The following is a 25620-nucleotide window of genomic DNA, read 5'->3' as shown; positions in this document are numbered from 1 at the left end:
TGTCATGAGTAAGAAGTCAGTGTTGCCAGTATGTAGAGGTCAGGATTGCTGCTAAACATCATACAATGCACAAGACAGAATCACAAAGAATTATCTCTCAAAATAATCAGTGATGCTGAGGTTGAAAAACCTTGCTCTAGAGAAAGTACTTGCCTTGTGGGTATGTGTATGCGTGTGTCCCTACACACAAGAATGTCAGGTGGAAGGTGAACATCCTTCCACTTAGACACTGCAATGAGTTTCACTGGGTCCCGCTCTATCCCAAAAGCAAGTTGGGCCATCCAACAATGTCAGAAAACTTCCAGGAAACAAAACAAAACCAACAAAAAATGATGTGCCTAAATGTAAAATTCTATTTACCTTGAAGTTTGTCTTGTGACTAAATTCTTAGTCTTTTCACATGGTTCCGAAACCATAAGCATTCTTTATTATTTAAAATGAGTGTTTATAGAGCTTAATCTCTAATATTTGCTTATTTTTATTTTCTGTAACAAAAACAAATAATAAATCCCTTTTGTATTCTTAAAACTTGCACTATAACACCCATTAGCTAGACATTACAGCTTTTTAAATGAGTATAGTGGCCTCTGGAGTATAGGTTGACGAGCGTGTATTTAGGAAGGCAGTTATTGACAGATAAACCCGCAGAAATCTCCTGTGCTTCTTGGTTACAGGATACAGCAAGGGTAAGATACCCTTGATGACATAAGAGAAATAACCATTTCATCAAGATTCTGGAATCAATAAGTGTCTGCAGCTGGAAGTGAATGGGTGCCTGGTCAGGAGAACAAAAGATAATGAGGTCAAAGGATGTCAGCAAATGCCACTCCACACTAGTGGAGGCAATCAGCCAGTGTGCTTTCTCTCCTGCCCATGTCAGCCCCAAACCAGGTATTTTATCCTAGAGAGAAAACTACGAGACAAGCCAGTGTGAGCTCTAAGTGGCAAGCACAACAGGGAGTCTACGCCACTCCTCCTTGGGCCGGCCATGTTCCTCGGGATGGACATTGCCAGGACCTGAGCCTCCTCGAGTTGATTCCTGACAGCTCCACAGGGAAGGAAGGAGCTAGACTTTTCTGGGAACAAGAAGAAATGGAGAAGATTGGAGAAGTTTCCGAATCAAGAAGGCACAGGTTCCTGTTCCTGCTCTGACAACGGGCCAACCTGTTTTGGTTGTTTGAAGATCTACAGTGGGGGAGACACTAAGCTATGCACTGGAAAGTTAAAGATGGAGACACAGTGCCACTTCTGAAAGGCTCACCATCTTATGACAGAGATAGCAGCTGTCAACACGCTGGCAATTGTGGTCTCTCATCCACTACATGGTGTGATGAGACACACAGAATGAGTACTTTGTCCACGATCTGCTCTGTGACCTTGTGCAACTTACTTACCCTTTCTGATCCCCAGTTTTCTCATCTCTAGGATGAATGCCTGGACTAAACGATCCCCAGTGCCCTTCTCACTTTAAGGGCTATGATGAAGTTCCCTTTTTCCTGTGGAAACCCTTGTGTAGCTAGCAAAAACAAGCAAACAAACAAAAATGAAACAAACCTGCCTTTCTCTGTTGATGGCTGAGGTCAGTGCAATCAGAAAGCAGTGGTGTGGACTGGCACAGACCTCAAAATAAAACAGAACAGCCTTTAATCAGTGGCTAAGGGTTAAGATAATACTAGTGTGTGACCTCTCGGTGGCCTGTCCAAATTGTTCCAGTTAGAAGGTGGACACTGACTTGTAGAGCAATGTGAACCCAGGCAATCTAAGCTTTGGAAAGTCTACAATGACTTAGAAAAAGAGCTGCTATGTGAGGACTACTGATCTATAATATATACCATATAGAGCAACGCTAGGTCTTCCAAGAGTCCCGCAGGAATGGAATGAAGAAAGGGCTTTCTAATTCCCTTTCCCATCACTCATAAATTACTCATATCAGGGAAACAAACTCAAATCCATTAGCAACAGAGATGAGGGCCATGTCATAGTTGGGTGGGAGCTACAAATGAAGAGATCTGACCTGCAGTAAATGTCAACATCTGTGTTTGGTACTGAGGGTTCCTGGAAGCACCCCCAAAAGACTGGAAATATTATTAGAAGCACCTTTATTCACACCAAATCATTTCACTCAATTACCATTTACCCACTGAAAAACCAAAGCTACAGCACGTAATTACTAAAGATCTATAGGAGCAGAGTGAATAGAGCAGAATCACGTTTCTCTTTTGTCCTGAGGTGCAGCCTTTACACTGTTAAGCTCTCAGGATCCTGTAAGTCAATCCATCCATTAGTATAATAGAACCAAACTGAGTTTCAAGCAACAAGGATCAACTTGAATTCAGCATTTTCATCTTAAATCTATTCCCTGTAGTAGCTTTAAGATAAAGTAAACACAGGTAAGTCATTGAAATGGTTCAAGACCGCCCTGAAAGAATAGATGTCTGTGTTTGGGGAGGAAAGAATGTCCCCACGGTAAGAAAATGTGACAATAAATCTAAGTGTACTAGACAGCAAAATTAAAGAGTGGTTATTTACATTATAAAATCATTTGGTGAAGGTCCCTAAGACATAATAAAAGAGAAAAAAAATAAGTTACAGAAAAACGATCATAGAATGATTCAATTTTTGTATTCATATGTGTCTGTCTCTCTCTAATTCCAGTCTAGAAGGGTCTAGCAAGATACACAGTAACTGTTAACAATTTTTATCTCCAGAGAGGAGAGGGGAATTGAAGCTGACAAGGCAGAAGTGAGGGGCTTTCACTTTCCCTCCCTATTCTCCTGCAACATTTTACTTTCTTAAGACAAGGTGTATTTATATATTACTTGAAAAACTCAAAACAAGCACTGTGGTGTTCTTTCACATTTCCCAGAGAAACAAATCATTTCAACTATCATTCAATTCCGAAAGATGTACCTTCCATTTCAGGACCACGCCTAGTGCATAAACAATGTACACCTGTTCAGGCCACACCTGTCCTCTCCCTTTTAACATTCTCCTTGTGATATGATGTGGTTTCCTTTGCCATGTGCAGCATCCTTTAAGAAGGTGTTTGGAGGAGTGATTGGGGATAATAGTGAAATGACAGGTTATACACGCAGAGCACCTGAAGCCTTTAAAACAGCCCAGCTTCTCCTTTCAGCCGGATCCAGCGAGGCCTGGGTACATCCCAGCACCACACAGCCCAGCCCTGGCAGGAAGGGCCCTTTCATGACATATCTTAATTAACTTATTGATTGGTGGGGCGCGGTGGTAAGAGAGGAAGAGAATGATGGCTGGGATGGGGGCAAGACGGCAAGTCTCAAACACAACAAAAAATTCAAAATGCGATAGCAATCAAAAGAGACACACACCCCAGAGCTCAGCTGTGCTCCCGAAATAGGATGTGCTTCCGATGCGGTGGTGAAATTAAAGATTCTGAACGAAGTCTCGGTTCGATGGAAACCCAGACTTCACAATACGGAGCTTCTCACACCGAGAACATGTCCGCCCGGCTTTCGATTGATCATTCCCCGTTAGGTGGCCGAGCCCTGCGGTGCCATTCCAACTTCTGCAACCATGCACAGTGATCGATATTTATAATTACCTTTTTCCTTCACCATGGCAACCGGGTCCTCCGACTAGCAGGACTGAAGAAGGAACGAGGAATAAACTCTGGGAGTGGAAGCGCGCCTTGGCAGACAGATCCGCGGGCGCTGGGGCAGCCAGGAGAAGCCCCGGCATCCGCTTGTGAGGTCCGGGGCTGCGGTCCCCGCTCCCACGCCCGCCCCGCGATCGCCCCCGCGCTCTTCTCCGCCCGCCCGCCGAGCTGCAGCCGCGCCCTGCTCGGGGACTCTGCCCTGCGGCTGAAACCACTCGCTACAGCTGCTGCTGTAACAAATGCAAAATTCCACTGTCCTAATCTCTGGTCACTGACACCACCTTGTATTCCTCGCACCGAGGACGGGCTATGAAAGGCTCCCGAACGCTGGCCCCCTCCCACAGTCTGATAAATGATTGCCAGGAGGAGGAGGACCGAGCACCAGCTAGAGACGGTTCCAATAAGTAAAACTAGTCAATGGTTGGCTTATTAGCTCCCTGTTACAGTCGCTTTCAATTTTTACTACGGCTTCTTTCAGGCAAACTGGATAAATAAAATTGGCCTTAATGTAAAACAAAAACAGAATAATGATGCTAATGGCAATTTCAAGTTCACTTTCTTATGAAAAATGAATAATGACATTTGGTTTGCAAGGCTGCTCCCCGCTATAATTTACCTGAATGGGGCTGGGGGAAGGTAGAGACTGAGAGACAGCCCGGGAAGAGGATCTTTCAGGATTCTATTCCTTATCCAGGATCCAATTCAGGATCAAAGTTAAAATCTGATTTACTCATTTGGGGGGGATTTCGACTTCCCACTTCTCCCTCTGTTTCATCGGAGTTTTTAGACAAGCCCCTTGGATGTGCATAGGCACTCCAGTCACAATTAAGGGACAAACAGCCTCATCTAGTACGGTCCACCACCAGGATCAGCCTAAGCCTGACCCCACAGCAGCAACTCCTCAGGAGGCTTTTGATTTCTGACCCAAAGGGTCATGGGCTGTCCTGTGACTTGTCCTGCGACCTGTCCTGCTGTCCTGTGAGCTGAGGACTTCCTGGTTCACAAAGCCAACGCCCACCCGACTCCAGCCTCTGTCTCCCAAATCCAGCTCACCGGACCCCGACCGCATGCCATATACATCCACCATGTGTGAAAAATGGGATGAGCAAGAGACAAAACGACAGGCATCACATGGCAGGGACAGCAGCAGATGGCCAACACATCTTTCAGAACCAGAATGCACAGCCAGTATTAGACGGTATTTACTGCAAATATTGTAACATATTGAGTCTAAGAGAGCCAGGGGAACCGAAAGGAATGAAGTCAATCAACCTGCCTCCTCTTTGACTCAGAGGGTGTGTATGGATGAAATGAACTACATTTGGTGGGTCTGGGGAGAAGGGGGAAAAATGCCCATTTCTTCACATTCATCTTGGGCAGGTCTTCATTGCTGGTTTTCTGATGTGTAACAGTAGCACATCTCAGGCAGCTGTGACATTCCTACATCTGTGACTCAGGGCTTTACTATTAATAGCTTGGGTGTCTCAGGCTGTAAGTAAGAGCTAAGTCCCCTCCAGCCCCTTGGTTGTCTTTTCTATGACAACATACTTCGCCCACACCACTCCCCGCACCCATGGCAGCCCCATAAGGTCATGTTTTTCCTAAGTCAGCAGCCAGCTGGAGTGTAAGCACTGAAGAGCGTTTAAGCGGCTTCTCTAACCTCCATTCATAAATATGAGCCAAGCGTGAGAGCGACTCGACCTCCAGTCCAGAGGGATGGCAGAGTTCGAGAGCATCCAGGAAACAAGCCCTTCACGTTCCCCAATTTTCATGGCTAAAACTGCACTTGTCTACTTTCCCACTCCTAATCACCCTCAGAGCCTTTAAGGAGATGCTGACAAGCAAAATTAACTGCAGAGAGCTGGAATTAGGCTGTGTTGTGAGCCTAGCAGGTGAATCTATTTTATATTTTTGCTGCTTAAGTACATCGGCATCTCACTGAAGCACTTGTCTCCAAAGCTCTCATGTTATTCAGCCCAAAGGAAGCAGCTTTCTTTCTCTTTCCTTCCCCCCCCACCAGCCCCCACTCCTCCTCACCCCTTCCTTGCTACTATAATGTGACAGTAAAACACCATTGGTTTCTAGAGCAAACCCGATCATATGTAAGTGTTCCAGATATTGTAAATGCCATTCGCTCAATTATTCTTTTACTTGGGATGGCAGTTTAAAACTCCGAGATTTAAGTTTACTAACCAAATTGGTCTCTTATTACAGTTCTGAACCTATCTGTATACCTGGGTGGATAAATCGCACAGAAACAGAATTTGGAAAGGCTCTCTGGCAGCTTTGGAGACGAAGCTGGCAGAGTAACAGCTGGTGCCTATTCATTTTCAGAGAAGCCTTTTCTAAAGGAAAATACTACATAGTGGTTCAGAGAGATATTCCCCCCGCCTGTGTTTTCCATGGAAAGAATTTTCCTGTACCACAGTCAAAGTGAATGAGTCACCAGCATTTAGTTGCTAAGTAATAGTCACACGGCAAAAGTCCCCCCGCCAATCAGACGCTGCTACTTTGGGATAAAAGTATCCACTCTGCACTTTTAAGATAACCAAAGAGTGTATTACTAAAGTTATTTTTAGAATGTGGGAGAGTAAAACAAATTGTTTTTGCCTCTTTGCCTCAGGGCAGAATTGCTAAAGAGCTTTAAGAACAGAAGCAAAGCATAGACATTTTCTACTTTACAGCTAAAGCTGCAAGAAGTGCAGCAAAGTAAATCAAGAATAAAAATGAAATTTATAGTTCATAAGAAAGAACTTTTTATTCTTATATCTTGGGATGATTTCCAAAGAACTTATCTCAATCTCATTCCACTCAGATGATGTAAGTCTTCATAATATGGACACCAACCCGGTTTTATTTGTTGTTTCTTGCCCTATCAGACTGACCCATTGCCTCCTTCTCATTCACTTACAACATAAAGCAAGGGTTGTCCACAAGTGACCAAAGGACAGAAACCATTTTGTTGGAGAGAAAAGCTTGTTAGCATACAGCCACTCTTGGCAAAAATTCAAGCGTACATCATTTCAGTAGCGATGCCAATTAGGAGGGAAATGTTACAACTAGAAACAAGCAACCCGGCAGAGTCCACTTCCTCATTGCTTATTCTCCTCTACAGAGCCATGGGTCACTTACTGTACGTGCACCTGTAGTGCAGGAATTTTAGGATCCCTCTGTGGGGCTGGAACATCAGGTATCCAGTTGCTACCCCCCAACACCACTGGACTCATTTTGTTGTTGTTGTTTTGAGACGGAGTCTCACCTGCCACCCAGGCTGGAGTGCAGTGGCACAATCTCAGCTCACTGCAACCTCTGCCTCCTGGGTTTCAAGCGATTCTCCTGCTTCAGCCTCCTGAGTAGCTGGGATTGCAGGTGCGCCACCATGCCTGGCTAATTTTTGTATCTTTAGTAGAGACGGGGTTTCACCATGTTGGCCAGACTGGTTTCAAACTCCTGACCTCAGGTGATCCACCAGCCTTGGCCTCTCAAACTGCTGGGATTACAGGCATGAGCCATTGCACCCAGCCCCCACTGGACTCTTTAGCAAAAAGCAAGCTCAGAATCCTTTCTAGCAGAATTCAGCTGAAAGAAACCTGGAGAATGAGTTCCTATTTGCTTTCTACTTAGTGTTGGCATCAATTAGTCTCATCTCAGAGATTTATGGGACACCTGCTGCGTGCCAGGTTCTGGGCTGGGTGTACAAAAGCAAGAAGAGAGAAACCACTGCCCAGGAGGTGCTCACCATCTAGCAGAGGAGATACAAGCACACAAATATTCTCAATGAAATGAGGAAGGTATTAAGATAGGAGTACGCACGGGGTGCAGGGCAGTGCTGAGTCCAACCTGGGGAGTCAGGAGGGGCTTCCAGGAAGAGTAAAGAGGTAGGTAATGACTGGTCAAGTGCAGAAAGAGGGAAAGTCATTCCAAGTGGAGGTAATAGGGCAAGAAGGCATCCAGTAGTTCACTACTGGTGGGGAGCAGGGAGAGGCTCAAGATGAGGCTGGGTGACAGGTGACAGACGGCCCTCAAGGCCACTCTAAAGAATGGACCTTAGAAATGTTGTGGTTAAAGTCTCAAACCTAAGCTACCTATTTCTTTCTAAATGGAGTTCAAAGGCTCTGACTGCATTTCAAGGTACAGCATGATTTCTTTCCAACCATATTGCCTCCTCCCTCCATTTGGATTGCGTTGGTGTGTGCATTTCTGGTGTTTAGTAGACAGCTTGACATGGAATAGATGCATAGGAAGTGTCTATTCATTTATTTAAACTTTTCCTAGGTCAACAGAATAAAAAGATAGCCATACATGTCTCACACACAGTATTTTAAGAAGGACAAGCCGTCTGGGATTGGCTTATCCCTTCTATTGTCATGGCTTCAAGTTCACAACTAGGTTGTAAGCTCTCTGAAGGCAAGGAGGGTTTCATTCACACTAGGCTGATAAGAGTGTGGTTTGCAAGGCTCGGTGCGGTGGTGCATACCTGTAATCCCAGCACTTTGGGAGGTTGAGGCAGGTGGATCACTTGAGGTCGCGAGTTTGAGACCAGCCTGGCCAACATGGTGAAACCCCATCTCTTCTAAAAATACAAAAACTAGCCAGATGTGGTGGCGTGCACCTGTAATCTCAAATACTTGGGAGGCTGAGGCAGGAGAATCGCTTGAACCCAGGAGGCAGAGGTTGCAGTGAGCCAAAATTGCACCACTGCATTCCAGCCAGGGTGACAGAGTGAGATTCTGTCTCTTTAAAAAAAAAAAAAAAAAAAAAGAGTGTGGTGGTTTGCAGATCACCAGAGATAGAAATGCAAGGGGTGCTCCAAATGCAGACACCTGGTCCCCACCTCAGGTCTGACTGATAACTCAGATTCTCTGGGAAGGAGGCCTGAGCGGCAGCCAGCTTCCCTAGTGTCTAAGGACCCCTCGCTAATAAGCTGGCTTGCAAAGCACGAAGATAGACTGAGATTTACAAACAGCTATATACCGTGCCATCAGATCTGAAAAACAATCCTTACACTCTCTGTTGGCCAAGATAACAATCAGCTGGACATTCACTGCAATCTTAAGGAGAATTTATTAGAAGTGGTGATTCCAAAGTTTCCTACAGTCTAGGACAAATTCCTAAATATCTGATCCCTCTTGATCCTACTCACTCTCATGTCCTCAACAGACAATTCTCAAGATTTTTTCCATATGAATCTCATAGAATCAATGCCCAGCAAAGTTCTTTTCTTTGAGTTCTTAAAGTAGAACTATTTTATGGTTGTATCCAAACTTCTCCATGGTCTTTTTCAAAAGCCAATTCTGAGTTTGGACCCAAGCAATAGGTTGCACCTCAAGAAAAATTGCGAAAATTACTATGGTATATTTAAAGCTCCCTATAAACAAATCAGTAAGGATATAAATGACAGAGTGAACAAAAAATAAATCATTTTCCTACAAGAGCAGCAAAAGCTATTACTAGAATTCTAAGGATCTTGGGCTAGTAAAGCGTTTCAGAGATTTTAGCCTAACTTCAGACTCATGAGTACACAAGTACAAAAATAGTTCTCTGAATTATTTGGGAAAAGGCCATTTTTAAAAACAGTTTGCTACCAGCTTTCTCTTTTATTGTAATATTTTCTAGATAGAAATCCAGTTATTAGGATAGAAAAATCGTTGCTTTCTATCAGGTAGAATTGCAATGCCTTCCCTGACAACACTCCCCTCTTTCTGGTACTTACCACCACCAAGTGCTCTGAAGTTGACTATGTTGTAATGAAGGATGGACATATCTATTTTTGCAAAAGATTGTGGGCTCTCTGAGGGAAGGGGTCACGTGTTATTGTATTTGTACTGTATTCATATAGTAATACACAAAGGCACAAAGTAGGAATGCAATATTTGATGAATAAATAAATATCCCTTTTCATAACCAAATAGACTGATTTCAAAATCTGACTCAAATAAATTAAGAGTAGATTCAGTCTCTTAGATAAAAATAAATTTAGTGATTGCTTCAAAGTATTTGCCAAGATACAAACCAATAATTACTTTGGAGAGAAAGTAAGCCAAAGAGGAACTTCATCAGGCAGTCATTTTACAAAGTCCCCTTTATAACCTACCCTCACAGCTACTTTGGTCACCATTAGAGCCCAGTATGTGTCAGCCACCATTCTAGTCTCTACATGTATCACCTCATCTTGTCCTCATAACAACTGGATGAAGTACATATTATTATACTTTATATGTGAGAAAAGAGGTTGGTAAGAGGCCAAAGCCATGGGTCCTCTCTTTGGGTTACTGGGCCTTCCCTTCTGCACAGGTTGTTAAAGAGCCTCCCATCCCATGCCCTGCCTATACACACACACACACACAGACACACACTCACACACACAAGCATTTCTGAAGGCAAGGTGTACTCAGTGTACATCAACAGGCATTTCTAAAAGGCCTGGCCTGATAACAATGATGCTGCCCTTTGCCTTGCCTGTGTAAAGCAATCCTTTTTCCAGATACCTTATCCTTTATCGGTTCTTGGACTTCATATGGAAGGACCTGTCAGGTGAATAGCATCATAACCTTTGCCTGTGGCACTCACTGTTGGCTGCACAGGGGAAGATGATGTACCCAGACCCACATAGCAAGACTTTGAAAGTGCAGTGTAATCATCCACCCTGTCTAACCATTCTTAAGGAATGACATTTCTGTGGTTTATGTAGACAGCAAGTTAAAATTTAAAAAATTATTTTGCAAGGTTTACAAAGCCTACGTTTGTTCCCCTACCTCATCTGGCCTTATAATAAATTCTCCTAATTACGGCCTGGAACAGTCCCAGAAAATAACCTCTCTCTCATACTCCTGGATTTGTCAGTCATCATCGGAGGAACTAGCCAAGTAAAACATGCAACACACACAACCATTACTGCACGTGCTACCACAGGAATGGCAGCTTTGTCATCTAACACGTCTCAGCAAGTTTCTCTAGTTCTTAGTACAGAGAAGGGACCATGCAACCCATACCCTGGTTTGTGGAAATCTATAACTTGTATTCATAAATAGGCATTAATTAAGATAAAAGCAGAAGTCCTAAAGCAGATATGTCCATGGTTACACAATTACTTAGAAACGGGTCAAAACCCCTCAGATCCTGCTGCCTACCCAGTGGTGATTCTATCATGCCACACTGGCCACACAGGCAGCCTGATTAAACACAGGCTGGGTTTGAATTCTAGCTCCACCACATGCTGAGTGACCCTGGGCACATTGTTTTCTCTCTCTGGGTTTCGGCAGTCTCAGCTGTGAATGGTATGAGACGTTCCACTTGTGAGGTTGTGGTGAGGACAGGGGCAGCTTCATGGCATGTACCCTGCAGCGTTGCATAGGGTCCTACGCTCAGAAGATGTCTCTGTTTGGTTTAATGCTTTGCTATTGCTATACTGACATTTATAATAATTTAGTCTTTGAACTTGTGTTTTATAAGTGAAGTCTGATGGGACAGTGGAGCACACATGTGAACAGATGAGATGCGTGCAGTTTGTGTGTTTGCTATTCCTGCTGCCCATGCACTCAGAGTGTTTGCAACACCCTGTGAGCACAGGATTCCAGTGCAGTCACGATGTGTAGGAATTCAGGGAGACTCAAAGTGAGGACAAGGTGTGTTACATCCATAACTGAGTCACATTCCATTCAAACCAGGATGCTTAATGCACAGAGAAGGCAATGATGTTCTAGGAAATACAAACAACCAAGGAATCTTATTATATTCCTTCCTATCCATGCTAGTTCCCTGTATCAGCCAACCACTCACACCAAAAATGATGACATAGAAAGAAAGGGAAAGACAGGGCAACTAGCGCTGTCTTCCTTTTAGCCCTTCCTTATTCATCAATAAGTCAAAGGTAGAGAACATTGGTAAAATGTGCACGTATCAAGAAGTGAAATAAAAACAGTTGAGGGTCGGGCACGGTGGCTCACACCTATAATCCCAGCACTTTGAGAGGCCGAGGCGGGAGGATCATCTGAGGCCAGGAGTTCAAGACCAGCCTGGCCAACATGGCGAAACCTCGTCTCTACTAAAAATACAAAAATTAGCCGGGCATGGTGACGGGTACCTGTAGTCCCAGCTATTTGGAAGGCTGGGGCAGGAGAATCGCTTAAACCCAGGAGGCAGAGGCTGCAGCGAGCCGAGATCGTGCCACTGCACTCCAGCCTGGATGACAGAGCAAAACACCATCTCAAAACAAACAACAACAACAACAACAACAAAAAGTTGAGTCAGATTTGTGTATTGTGTATTTCTACCGTTCTAAAAAGAATAAAGTACATAACATCTATGACCCGTGCAATACAAATTGTGTAATTTCAGTGATTCCATTGAGTTAAAAGTCGTTATATTTGCACTTAAAATTGGCATTGCACAATAAAAGGTAAAATTCACATTAATAATTTAAAAATTTAATTTTACTTTATTTAGGATGACATTAAATAGAAAATAAAAACTACTGAGTTGAGAGAATCTGGGGAATAAAGAAAAAAGCTTTATATTTTAGTACCACTAATGGCACTTTCTCCTGCATTTTAAACAAGGGGTCCCACCTTTTCCTTTTTGCACTGGGCCTGAAAATTATGTATCCTGTGCTGGGTGAGAATAACAGGTGTTCTATCCCAAAAGAAAGTACCTAGCACTAAGAAGGAATGCAGTTAAGGGTAATAACTATTGTTATTTCATTTCTCACTGCCTCATCAATTCACAATAAAATAGGATAAGCTTGAAAACTGTAAAATTCAAGTTTTCAAAAGCATTTGAAGGTATAAGGAGCCTTTTAATAATATCGAAGCTGGGGGATTTAACCTGTAACATCTTAAAGAATTTAGACCCCCTCCTGATATTTTGTTATATGACCTCTGCTGCCAAATGAGAAAGTCACTGTGAAGCCAACCAAAAAAAAAAAAAAGGGTGGATTTCGATGTTAGAAAATCTTCCCAGGAAGACATGGTTGTTATCTTCAGCCTATTCATTCATGCAACACATATTTATCAAGTGTTTACTAAGTGTCACGAACTGTTCTAGGTGTTGGGATATCACAGCAAAGGAAACAGACAAAAATCCTTGCCATGAAAAAGCTATGTCCTAGTTGGGAAGGTCGAAGTTGACATAATAAAATACATGAGTAATGTATACATATATATAGATATATATGATTATATATTAGAAAGCGGTAAGTACTATGGAGAAAAGCAAGGCCGGGGACAGAGACTGTTGGGGGAGAAGCTGTGGTTTTAAGTAGAGTAGTAGAGGAAGGCCTCTCTGAGGAACTGCTATGTGAGTAAGTACCTGAAGAAGGGAAGAGAATAAGCCGTGTAGATTCTGAGGAAAAACCACCCCAGACAGAGTGAGCAATAAGTGCAAACGTCCTGAGACGGGAGCCCACCTGGTATGTTCAAGGCAGTGGGGAGGCTGGTGAGATCAGGAAGCAGACAGCAGGAGGCATGAAGTTAGTGACATGGAGGGGTGAGGGCCTGCAGGTAATTGTAAAGGGCCTTGGCTTTTCCCCTAAGTTGTTTTGTTTTGAGACAGGGTCTCGCTCTGTCACCCATGCCAGAGTGCACTGGCATGATCGTAGCTCACTGCAGCCTCAACCTCCAAGGCCCAAGTGGCCCTCCCACCTCAGCCTCCCAAGTAGCTGGGACTACAGGTGTGCACCACCATACCCGGCTGATTTTTAATATTTAATTTTTTTTCGTAGTGACAGGGTCTTGCTATTGTGCAGGCTGGTCTCGAACTCCTGGCCTCAAGTGATCCTCCAGCCTTGGCTTCCAAAAGTGGTGGGATTACAGATGTGAGCCCACTGCACCCAGTGCCACTGCAGGATTTGAGCAGAGAAAGCAGCATGATCTGATTGTCAGCTCCATGGGATCCTCTGCTGCTCTATGGAAACTAGAGTTAAGGAGAGTGAGCACAGAGGCAGAGTGCTGAATTACTGCATGAAATAAAAAAGAGCTCACGGATGAGATGATGACACAACAGGATTAGATGAAAAAGGTTAGAGAAATTAAGAAATAAAAGCCAAGGACAAAGATAATTTCAATAGTAAGAATGGAAATATCAAAGAACAAAACAAACACTAATAAAATACCTAATTCCTAGCACAGAGAAAACTTTGAAGTGATTTCAATGAATGCAGAAGAAAGAGCCTCAAACAAAGAGAGAAAACAATAGATGTGCAAGATGAAGGAAGATTTTTTTTTTTTTTTTTTTGAGACGGAGTCTCGCTCTGTCGCCCAGGCTGGAGTGCAGTGGCGCAATCTCGGCTCACTGCAAGCTCCACCTCCCGGGTTCACGCCATTCTCCTGCCTCAGCCTCTCTGAGTAGCTGGGACTACAGGCGCCCGTCACTACGCCCGGCTAATTTTTTTGTATTTTTAGTAGAGACGGGGTTTCACCGTGGTCTCGATCTCCTGACCTCGTGATCCGCCCGCCTCGGCCTCCCAAAGTGCTGGGATTACAAGCGTGAGCCACCGCGCCTGGCAGAAGATTTTTTTAAATGTATATCCTAGAAGTAAAGAACCTAAGAAGCAGATGTATTCAAAGATTAAATATACAAGAATACCTCTGAAATGAAGAGACAGCTGAATTCACAGATTTAAAGAGTACAGATATAATATATTTCGGCAAAATTTGATACAGAATGCTGACTCCAAGTCCTAGAATAAGCCTTAGAACTCCAAAAGAGATCATTCTCCATATGTCCAGGCAGAAAAACCCTATGGCTCACCAAAAGAGAAAAACTCAGGTTAGCCTCAGACTTCTCAACAGCAACACTGATACTTAGAAGATGTTGAAGCAATACCTGGATGTCTTGAGGGAAAGAAAGAAACTTATATCTGCCAAAATGGTCCGAGAACCTGCCAAAAGAACCAAGAAACTTATACCTGCCAAAACGTTGTTCAGAGATAAGGGCAATGGGCAAACCACCACAAACAGAAAGGTGTTCAGGAAGCACAACACCGTGAACCCTCCTTGGGAAAACTGCTGGAAAACAACACCCAGCCAATTAAGAGATGAATTAAAATAAACTCAGGAATGCAAACACTACTGAAAGTGCTAGTAGTGAGCAGTGAATTCAGTTAAATAGGAAAATGACACAATTACCCGATTATGGTTAGAGAGGAATATGGAAATGTTTTGAGCAAAGGAAAATGTGAAAACAACATTACAACTAACAAAAATCGGAGGTGAGTAGGAGAGAACTATGAGAGTGCTATTGTCCTCGTGTACACAGTAGGGAGGTAATGACTGGCGCCAGACTGTACAAGATTCTTCATCTAAGCATCTCACAGAAGCAACCTCAGATCACATCACTCAATCACTTCACTTTGCTTAGAGATTATATAAAATCTCATCACTGTGTTTATACCCCACTTCCTGTTTCTTGCACTTGGTAAGGCAAACGGTATCATAAGGCAAATACATCTTCAGGATTTTTTAAGAAAAGGGAGATGACATAGCTTTAACTTTTTACTGATTATATCCAGATTCTTTTTTTTTCTTTTTTTTTTTTTTTTTGAGACAGTGTCTCACTCTGTCACACAGGCTGGAGTCCAGTGGCAAAATCATGGCTCACTGCAACCTCAAACTCCTGGGCTCAAGTGATCCTTCCACCCCAGCCTCCTGAGTAGCTGGGACCACAGACATGCACCATTATATCCAGCTAATTTTTAATTTTTTTGTAGAGAGGGGGTTTCACTACATTGCCCAGGCTAGATTTAAACTTCTGGGCTCAAGCAATCCTCCTGCTTCAGCCTCCCAAAGTGCTGGGATTACAGGTGTGAGTCACTGACCCTAGCCTATATCCAGATTCTTAGTGCAATAATCAAAATTGTTTCTAATCCATTAACATCTAAGATTTCTACAGCATGTTTCTTTCAGACAGACTGATGAATAAATAATTTTTTAAAAACACCATGGTTCTGGCCAGGTACAGTGGCTCACATCTGTAATCCCAGCACTTTGGGAGGCCGAGGCGGTCAGATCACAAGGTCAGGAGATCGAGACCATCCTGGCTAACACAGTGAAACCCCATCTCTACTAAAAACACAAAAAATTAGCTGGGCGTGGAGGCAGGCATCTGTAGTCCCAGCTACTTGGGAGGCTGAGGCAGGAGAATGGCGTGAACCTGGGAGGCGGAGCTTGCAGTGAGCTGAGATCACACCACAGCACTCCAGCCTGGGTGACAGAGTGAGACTCCATCTCAAAAAAATATATATATATATATATATGTGTGTATATATATATATATGTATATAATATATTTCAGCAAATACATATATGTATATATGTATGTGTATATATATGTATATATATGTATATGTGTATATATATATATACACACACACACACACACACATTGGTTCTAAGGATAATCACATGGGGTTTTATTTCATATTTCCAGTTATTTAACCTGCATATTCATGAAAATGCCATGGAATTCTCAGGACAAGATTTTTGTTCAATATGGAATCATTGCCTAGGTGTAATGATCTTTCTTGAGGGACCTTGTCGCATTCATTGCTCGTCTGTCCCTGCTCTACCCATCTTGTGAGTAGGCACTGAGCTGTATGACTCCTCCCCTTGCCTATGGATGACTAGATTGTTAGTAGACACTGGATCAGAGAGAGGCCCATACATCAGCTGGCCAACAGCTTCTTATTCAGTTTTGAAAAAGATGAGCTGGGTCAACTAGATTTTTACTCCTAAGAATCTGAAGTTAGAGAAACATATAAAAGTCCCAGTCAGTGATGGATATCCACATTAAAAGATAAAGTTAGGCCAGGCCAGGTGCAGGCATCACAGAACCATGTGTAGACCAAAGTCCCAAGGGACAGAGTGTCAGAGGAAGCCAGATGGGCGGGAAGAGAATAGGACCTCCCCACAAACTAAACTGCTGGTCCTGGAGCAGCCTGGAATTCTGTACTTCCTGAGGCCCGGCTGTCCAGCATTTCCTGGGTTCTTATCTCCCATCTCTTTTGATTGGGTTATTGAAAAGTATAAGTGGATTTCTGTTCTTCAGAAACAAAAGATCCTTCATTAGAATGGAGAGGGAATTTTTACCAAAATAATACCTCAGTTGGGATCATTTGCAATGGAATCTGTCAGTGCCCCACCCATACCTCCGTGGCACTTGCCTCTACAAGTTAGATGTGATTACTAGAAGCATCAAAATGCGTGAGTTAATGTACCTGAAAGCAGCTGTCAAACAATGGTGATGGGGAGGTGGTAGATAAATACCCCAGCTTCCTCACCTCTTGGCTGGGATATCTCTGCAGCACATCCCACACTACCTCTTAGACTTCCCAATGGATTGAGAATTACTGCCTACACTAGTAACTGGCTTGATATTGCACCTTTTATTAGCTTCACTCCTCTACCAGCGATTCCTAGGATCACCTTCCAAATAAATTACTTGCTTTTAAGTTTTCCTTGCAGAGTCTCTTTTTTTTTTTTTTGGCAGGGAGTTCTAAACAAAAGAGAATCTAGGATCCATATTTTTATGCTAAAAAAAATTTTGTCTTGAGTCACTGATCACTTTCATCTAAAGATAACAGAGATAGATTCTAAACAGAACAATATCCTGAAAAGACCAAGCATGTTCATCAGACAGAATATATTTTTTTCTCAAGAAAATCAATCATTAACTGAATCATCTTATTATACAAACACAATGGAACTTGTATGCACACATACTACGCCAAAGTACTTCTTCCTTTAAAATATGTAAAGGAGACAACTTAGATTAACTCTGGTAGCAGAGGTCAGAACTACCAACTGCCTCATAAATAAATATGCCCCCAAAACGTCTTTTTGGCCTGTGTTTATGTTTTAGGCAGAAGGATGTGACTTATGACATTTACCAAGCTCTATAAAAATGAGTCATTTTATAACATTTACACATATATTACATGGGCTCTCTTTTTACAATTTTAAACAGCTGCATATTGCTACAATTCAACCAAAGATTGTGCTAGTACTATATGCCATATGCCAAGTTGGCTGTACATTCGAAAGAGATACAGAAGGTAGGTCTCTTCCCTTCCTTTCTCTCACTATCTCTAGCAAGATGAAAACACTCCGCATATGTATTGGATTTGTTGGGATTTGGAGGAGATTAGAGGGTGGACAGGAAGGAAAATATTTAGAACTTAAATTCTTCTTGGTTTTGGATCTGGATTACACAATATTTCCTTTTCCTGAATAACATATACTAAGAGCACTGAGCATTTACCAATATGCTTCATTGACACAGAAAAAAAAGCAACTATGTCACAAGATGAGCATTCAGCCATAGCATCCACAATTGAGAACTAGGTGGGCAAAAATCAAGGAAGAAATCAAGAGAAACAAATGAATGTTGATTTACTGAGCATCTGCAATATGCAAAGCATCACCTTCAAGGAGCCAAAAGTGGCATAGAGATCAAAGATACCTAAACTAAGCCCTCAACAACCTTACATCTAAGTAGAGCAAATAGCACAAGGACCTAAATAACTATAAAACAAGGCAGAAAGGGACTGGAATCAGAGATACCGACCAAATGGTATGAAGATTCAAAGGAAGGAATGCTTGCCGCTCAGCAAGAGAGATAAGGAGAGCTTCAAGTCTAATGTGGTCTTCACAACTACAGGAAGAGTTACAGAAGGTTGGCTGGGCTCAACATCTTTTCACCAGCTGCTGCAACATATAGAAAATGAACTGGATCACTCTTAGTATGTAGATGTAGAAGTTAACCAGGAAATGTGTTGGATCCTGTTTGCATCTTCTTTAAACTCTTAAAATTGACCAACTGAACCACGATCTACGTTAAATCAAGTTCAGCTGAAGTATTACTAAACAATTAACTTCACTTCGTATTCCCATCATGGATAATACTGGACCAATTGATGACCTCAAAGATTAGACAGTTTTTAAAATTAATTAATTAATATTTATTTATTTATTTTTGAGACAGGGTCTCACTCTGTCACCCAGGCTGGAGTGCAGTGGCATGATCTCGGCTCACTGCAACCCCTGCCTCCTGGATTCAAGCAATTCTCGTGCCTCAGCCTACCAAGTAGTTGGGATTACAGGTGCATACCACCATGCCCAGCTCATTTTTTTGTATTTTTAGCAGAGACAAGGTTTCACCATGTTGGCCAGACTGGTCTTGAACTCCTGACCTCAGGTAATCCGCCCGCCTCGGCCTCCCAAAGTACTGAGATTACAGGCATGAGCCACCGTGCCCAGCCTAGGCAGTTATTAAGTAGCCACTGCCCCTATAATGCCACTGGCTACCAAGTGAAGATAGAGTCTGTGCCCTTTAGGGACAAGAGCCCAAGGAAAAGATAACAGAACATAACCAGCTACACACTAGAATCACATGATAGCACTTCAGGGAAAAGACCGATATGAAACAGAACTGGGAATTGTCCCACAAGGACAGCAAATATTAAACACCCCAGAATATTCTAGTGATGTCAAAAATGACCTTACAAAATGATCTGGGTTGTGATGGACAGAAAGGGAGCTGGCTGAGTGCTGGCTGTGGCCCTAGCTATTTGACTTTTCTTCCCCAGCTCATCTTTATCCCAGGAGATCCTACTCTGTGTCATGAGAATTCTCCCTCTCCACTTGGGCTGCAGACAAACCTTTGTGAGCTAAATTTTTCTGGGCTCTGTGAGTCATAATGTCTCTGATGTCCTCTGATTAATTTTGGTTGTTATCTATGGCCACAGAACTTGCACAAGGAAAGACTTCTAAACAGCAAACAAACAAAACTTGGGGGGCCACAGTAAGGCACTTACAGAAAGTGAATTTAAAAGCCAGCTAAATGATTTCTCAAAGTAAAGGCCCTACCTTTCTTTATATAATGTTTGCAGACCTTTATGTTGTAAAGATATAAGCAGTTTTGAAGATTAAGATATAGGATGTAAATAGACGTGAATGCACATATAGGATTTTTGTACATATGGGAAAACTGGTTATTTCACTTTGAGGGAATAGCTTTAATTTAATTTGAAATTGTATTAAGTGGTGGGAATGTAAAATAGTATAGCCACTGTAGAAAACAGTTTGACAGTTTCTCAAGAAGTTAAACAGAGAATTATCGTATGACCTAGGATTTCCACTCCTAGGTATATACCCAAGGGGACTGAAAACATGTTCACACAAAAACATGTAACAAGTGTTCATAGCAGCATTATTCATAACAGCCAGAAAGTAGGAACAACACAAATGACCATCGGCTGACAAAAAGATAAAGAAAATGTGATATATCCCTACAATGGGATACTATTCAGCCATAAGAAGGAATACGGTATTGATAAATGCTACTGCCTCGATGAGTCTTAAAAACATTATACTAAGTAAAAGAAGCTAGACACAAAAACCACAGGTGACAGGATTCCAATCAGATGAAATGTCTGGAATAGGAAAATCCACAAACACCTAAAGGAGATAAGTCGTTGCCAGCAGCTGAGGAATGTGAGTAATCGGGGATGTTTTCTAACGGGCACAGGGTTTCTTTCTGGGCTGATAAAAATGCTCTGGAATTAGATAGTGGGATGGTTGCACAACTTTGTGGTTCTACTGAAATGCACAGGATTGTACGTGTTAAAGTGATGAATTTTATGGTGTACTACATTACATCTCAATTTTAAAATGTATGAAGTACCTTTATTTACCAAGCACTGTGTTATAGTCTGAAGAAACTATGAAAAAACCGTCCTGCCACTAAGGCACTTACTACCTGGTAGGGAGACATGCAAACAAACAGATATAAATAGCCAAGCATAGAGGTGCTTGGATGGGCATTTGTGTGGTACACAACAGAGCCCAAAAGAGGAGAGGTCTGGAGGGACTCCACAGGAAAGTTTCACCTGAGCTGAATCTCCAGCTAAACTTAAAAAAAAAAAAAGAATAATCCTTTGGTCTTCTCATGTAATATTAAACAGGGAGAGAGGAGAGCTAGGGTCTTAATCTGACACTACCCTCTAATTATACCATAGACCTTAGGAAAGTCATTTACTTCTCTGGACCTCAGTCTCTTATTTCCTATAAATATAAGGTGTTGGCCGGGCGCAGTGGCTCACACCTATAATCCCAGTGCTTTGGGAGGCTGAGGCGGGCAGGTCATTTGAGGTCAGGAGTTCAAGACCAGCTTTGGCCAACATGGTGAAACCCCATCTCTACTAAAAATACAAAAATATTAGCCAGGCATGGTGGTGCGTGCCTGTAATCCTAGCTACCCAGAAGGCTGAGGCACAGAGAATCGCTGGAACCTGGGGCAGAGGCTGCAGTGAGTCAAGATCATGCCAGTGTGCTCCAGCCTGGGTGACAGAGCAAGACTCTGTCAAATTAAAGAAAGAAAGAAAGAAAGAAAGAAAGAAAGAAAGAAAGAAAGAAAGAAAGAAAGAAAGAAAGGTGTTGATATCAAAGGTTTATTTCTACCTTTGAGAAATATCTACAATCCTTGTGCATGCTATATAGTCTATCTAAAATCCTGACATACTTAAATCCTGATTCTGCAAAGGTTTTCTCTGGTGTATTCTGGGTGTGCTGCTTTCTGAGATTGAGAAAGGAATCTTCCTGCTGGCTACCTCTACACACCCTAACAAACAGCACACAGACTATGCTGCCTTCCTGTTGGCAGCCTTCATCTTCCACCCCAGGGACAGAATCACCCATCTGTTGACCACCTATTCACCTTGTATTACGTTTTTACCGGTAGCCTTCGTCTTGTAGCCCATAGACAAATCAAGCCTGTGCTGGCCACCTGTCCACCCCAATGAGTAACACACAATCCGTATCCCCCCTCTTTTTTTTTTTTTTTTTTTTTTTAGACAAAGTCTCACTCTGTTGTCCAGGCTGGAGTGCAGTAGGTACTATCTCGGCTCACCGCAACCTCTGCCTCCCAGGTTCAAGCAATTCTCCAGCTTCAGCCTCCCGAGTAGCTGGGACTACAGGTGCCTACCACCATGCCCGGCTAATTTTTGTATTTTTAGTAGAGACGGGGTTTCACTATGTTGGCCAGGCTGGTCTCAAACTCCTGACCTCGTGATTCACCCATCTCGGCCTCCCAAAGTGCTGGGATTACAAGCGTGAGCCACTGTGCCCAGCCTCCACACGATCCATATTCCCTTTCTGTTAGCAGCGTTGTCTTGTACCCACGGCCGTCACAGGTCCATGGCTAATTTGCCAAGTTAACAGGAGTCCATCCATAATCATCAGCACTGGGTCACGCCCCAGAATGATTAGGATCAAAGGATGGGAAATCAGGGATTTCTTTGAAAGTAAGCCACTCTTAGTAAGATTCAAATTTGTTTAAAGCCTGGATTAAAACAATGTCAAACAATAAACTTAAACAGACTGCTTTACCCTCTGACTTTAAATAAGATTAGTTTTTAAGCACATTTAATTAAAATGAATGGGGCATTGCAGCACATTTAGTTACTCAAGGAAGTAACTTATATGGGAATATTTCATGTGAAAATAGTTACTTGCCCACATTCCTAGGAGTAAAAATAAAATAAAGAAACAAAACAAAAAGCAACCATCAATAAAACAAAAAAAGCTGGACCAAGTAGATTCAGCCAGTGGAACTAGGTGAAAAATGTCTTACTTCTACCTTTTTCTTTCACTCTCAGATCATTGGGCTATTTTCCTTTTACTCGTATTTTGGGTAAATTATATCTATTTTCCAGCTCAAATGGCAAATCCTACTTTCTCTTTCCCTTCAGTGATATTTCTTTCCTTTGAAAACTAATTGTATTTATCTAGACAATTATTCAGCTTCTCACACATTTGGGTGAGAAGAAGGGGGGAAGTATTTATTGAGCTCCAACTAAATGCTAGCATTTCTAAAATATGTATTTTCTCTTAGGGCTCATAACACCGCTGCAATGTGGGTAGTATTATCCACATTTTATATACGAGAAAATGAAGGCTCGGATATATTAAGTAACTTGCCCAGGTCACAGAACTGCAAAGAGCAGAGCTGGACTTTGAACTTGGCAGCGAGGTCTGACCCCATAGCCCTGACTTTGCAACCAGTTTTCTTTGCAGCTTCTCCTGGCCTCAGCTACTTGAAGGCAGCGGGACAATTTAATGACGAATTGTATTCTTCGAACATAGTATTTGATTTCTGCGAACATTCACTCATTCATTTACTCATCACTCACAGCTTTTGTTCCATGCCAGGTACTATAATGGAATAAAAATAAGAGCACAGCTCTCTCCTTGCCTTCAGAAATGACCTCAGTGTATGAAAAGGGAGAAGCTTATAAACAGGCGACTCGAACAAAGATGTGCAGAGGATGCTATGAAAACACGGAGGAGGACGAGGCAAGAGGTAAGATCAGGCCTCCCCAGAGGAGGAAAAGCTTAACCTGCATCCTGCTGGGCCTCAGAGGAACCGGGGAGACGGTGCCAGGCAGCAGAATTGCACGTACAAAGAGAGGCCCAACGTGAAAGCGTCCTTCAAACATCTGTGACAAAGAAGACTGATGCGGGTGTTTGGGGGTTAAGAGTGGGACGCGATAGAAAGGCTTAACGGTCAAGAGCTTGAAACATATGATTCTGGGAAATATGATTAAACTAATGGAATGAGAAGCCTAGGGAATTGAACAGGGGTTATTGGTAACTATAAATAAAAAAAAAAAAAAATGCAAACTATCTAATGCTTTCCCAAATAGCTGAAACCTCAAATCCCTCTCCGTTCATGCCCTTGCAAGATGTAGAAGTAACTGGCCACCACCTATCATCTCCATCCTCAGGAGAACAAAAGTTAAAGACTGCTGTTTGCGGGGAACCATATCCCATCAACAAACTGGATGTGGCCCTGGGGGACCCAGCATGCTGGAGGAACAGGAGGCCACAATGCAGTGCGTCTCCTTGCCAGCAGCAGACGCCTGTCACTACTTTGCTTCTCAAAGCAGCCTAGTCAAAGCCGTCAGTCAGGAGAGCGGGTCTGAGGGCAGGAACCACATGCTGGTTCTTCTTACCAACTTTCCCAGAATATATTTTTCATGGCTAGCTCAAACACTTCTCTCAAATGTAATAGAGGGCCTTCACACCGGAGTTTCAGGGTTTGCAGAGAATTAAAACCTTTTCCCTGACACAGCCTCTCAATGTCACCAGGAAGATGCTATAGAAAAGCTCCACAGCATCTTGAAGAATGTGCTGTCTTTTTGACAACAAAGCCATTTGTGGCCTCTGGCCTGCTATACCCAAGACGCTTCTCCTAGCCCTCTGACGTACCGGTCTGGGGTTGCAGATTAGTGAATAGGGTAAGAAGGCGGCACACTAAAAGAAAAATATTATATAGTGTTACATGTTCTGCTTAGTTTGCAAACAGGTTGGTATTGCTTTAAGAAACAATAATGTACCCAAGAGGTTCTCTCACTTACGTGACACTCTGAGTATCTGGGTCTTGGGAGACCATTCCAAGTGAAGACAACCCCTGGTGTGCTGCACCTAACAGAAAGGTCTCAGCAGGTGCCTGAATCAGACATGAACCACCTTTCTCTCTTCTGGGATATGAACTGCTTTTCCAGGGAGGGGACTGCCAAGTCTACTTTGGTCCCTGTTCTCCAGTCCAGAACATTCTGCTTTGGGATTTGGACTCAGCTGACAACATAATCACTGAATCCTCTCCAGATATCCTTGGGGCTTTTGATAATAGTGCCAGTCTCTTGTTTGTTTGTCAAGAAGGTAATTGCCCTAAATATGTTCTTCCACTTGTACAAGACCCAAAAGCTCCAAAGGACAGAAAGAAACACAGATTTTAAAAGTTCACTCTAATTTCCTACAGGAGGGTAAGGGAACATTCCTACAGACAGCTTGTATTTATGAGCTAGAGGAAGGAAATCTTTGCTAATTTTCCTGGCAACAGCGATTTACTTTATGGGAGTCTTCAAATTTGAGCTGCTGAAGTACGTAATTAGCAATATTATTTACAAACTTTAGGTGTGCCAGTGTTCAGCGTACCTCATGAATGACCCGCTCTTATGCTCCTCAGGCTGAGGCAGAGTGACATCATGGTTGAGACCACACACCTGGGTGTCAGGCAGACCTGGGCCCAAATCTAGTACTTTTGTGACCTTTGGCAGGTCTCTTAACTGCGTATGCCCCGGTTTCCTTCTCTGTAAAATGAAATAAAAGTAATTCCTGCTTTGTTGAGTTATTGAGAATATCAAACATGGAAAAATCATAAAACACTTGGCACAGGCGAGGTGTGGTGGCTTGCGCCTGTAATCTCAACACTTTGGGAAGCCAAAGCAGGAGGACTGTTGGAGGTCAGGAGTTTGAAACCAGCCTGGGCAACAAAGTGAGACCCTGTCTCTAAAAAAAATCAAAGAATTAGCCAGGCATGGTAGCATGTGCCTGTGGTTCCAGCTACATGGGAGGCTGAGGCAAGAAGATCACTTGAGCTCAAGAGGTGAAGGCTGCAGTGAGGCCTTTTCTCACCACTGCACTCCAGCCTCAGAGACAGAGGGAGACCCTGTCTCAAAAACAAAACCAAACAAAAAAAGACACTTATCACAATGTTTGAGACACAGTAGGCCCTCAATGAATGACAGCCGTTCTTCAAGAACAGTACTACATCTACAGTCAGAAGCTTCAGAGGCTGTTTTGTAGGTTTACTGATCTATTTCACTGATATATGTTCACTGATATATTTTTGCAGAAGCTATTTTGTATATTCACTGATATATTTGTTTTGCCCACTTTTCCCATCTTCTTGCTAATTCATTGCTGTTGTTAAGTGGGGAAAACAATTTCTTCCCTTGCAACATCCAAGGGTTGTTTGGAGCATGACAAAGGACAGATATGCATGGAGACACTTGGAAAATCATGGAGTCCAGCACAACTCAAAGCAGGGATTGAGCACCAGACAACAACAGGAAGCTGCAGTATCTTGAGATCTTTCTGGCAGCTGCAGGAGGCCTTTGCCAAATATTCCCAAGCACCCTGCCAGGAGCT

The 25620-nt window shown here is 42.8% G+C and overlaps 1 protein-coding gene across 10 annotated transcripts in view; it reads right to left on the bottom strand.

Moving 5' to 3' along the window:
• The window catches only part of ABLIM1 (actin binding LIM protein 1), a 339056-nt gene that overhangs the window by 197435 nt on the left and 116001 nt on the right, over positions 1–25620 (bottom strand). For 2 of the 10 annotated variants that reach the window (XM_058435985.1, XM_058435987.1), the window contains exon 1: positions 3581–3733. The exons of 3 other annotated variants lie outside the window; for them this stretch is intronic. In XM_058435985.1, the coding sequence (XP_058291968.1) occupies positions 3581–3596 (16 nt within the window). In that variant the 5' untranslated portion in view covers positions 3597–3733. Of the gene's footprint in view, positions 1–3580; positions 3734–11448; positions 11466–25620 lie in introns of those variants that run through there. 5 more of the 10 variants (XM_058435988.1, XM_058435989.1, XM_032177161.2 and 2 more) reach the window with 4 other exon arrangements.

The sequence above is a fragment of the Hylobates moloch genome, unplaced genomic scaffold (genome assembly GCF_009828535.3).
Source record: "Hylobates moloch isolate HMO894 unplaced genomic scaffold, HMol_V3 SCAFFOLD_3, whole genome shotgun sequence".
NCBI lineage: Eukaryota > Metazoa > Chordata > Mammalia > Primates > Hylobatidae > Hylobates > Hylobates moloch.
This window is presented reverse-complemented; position numbering and strand designations above follow the sequence as displayed.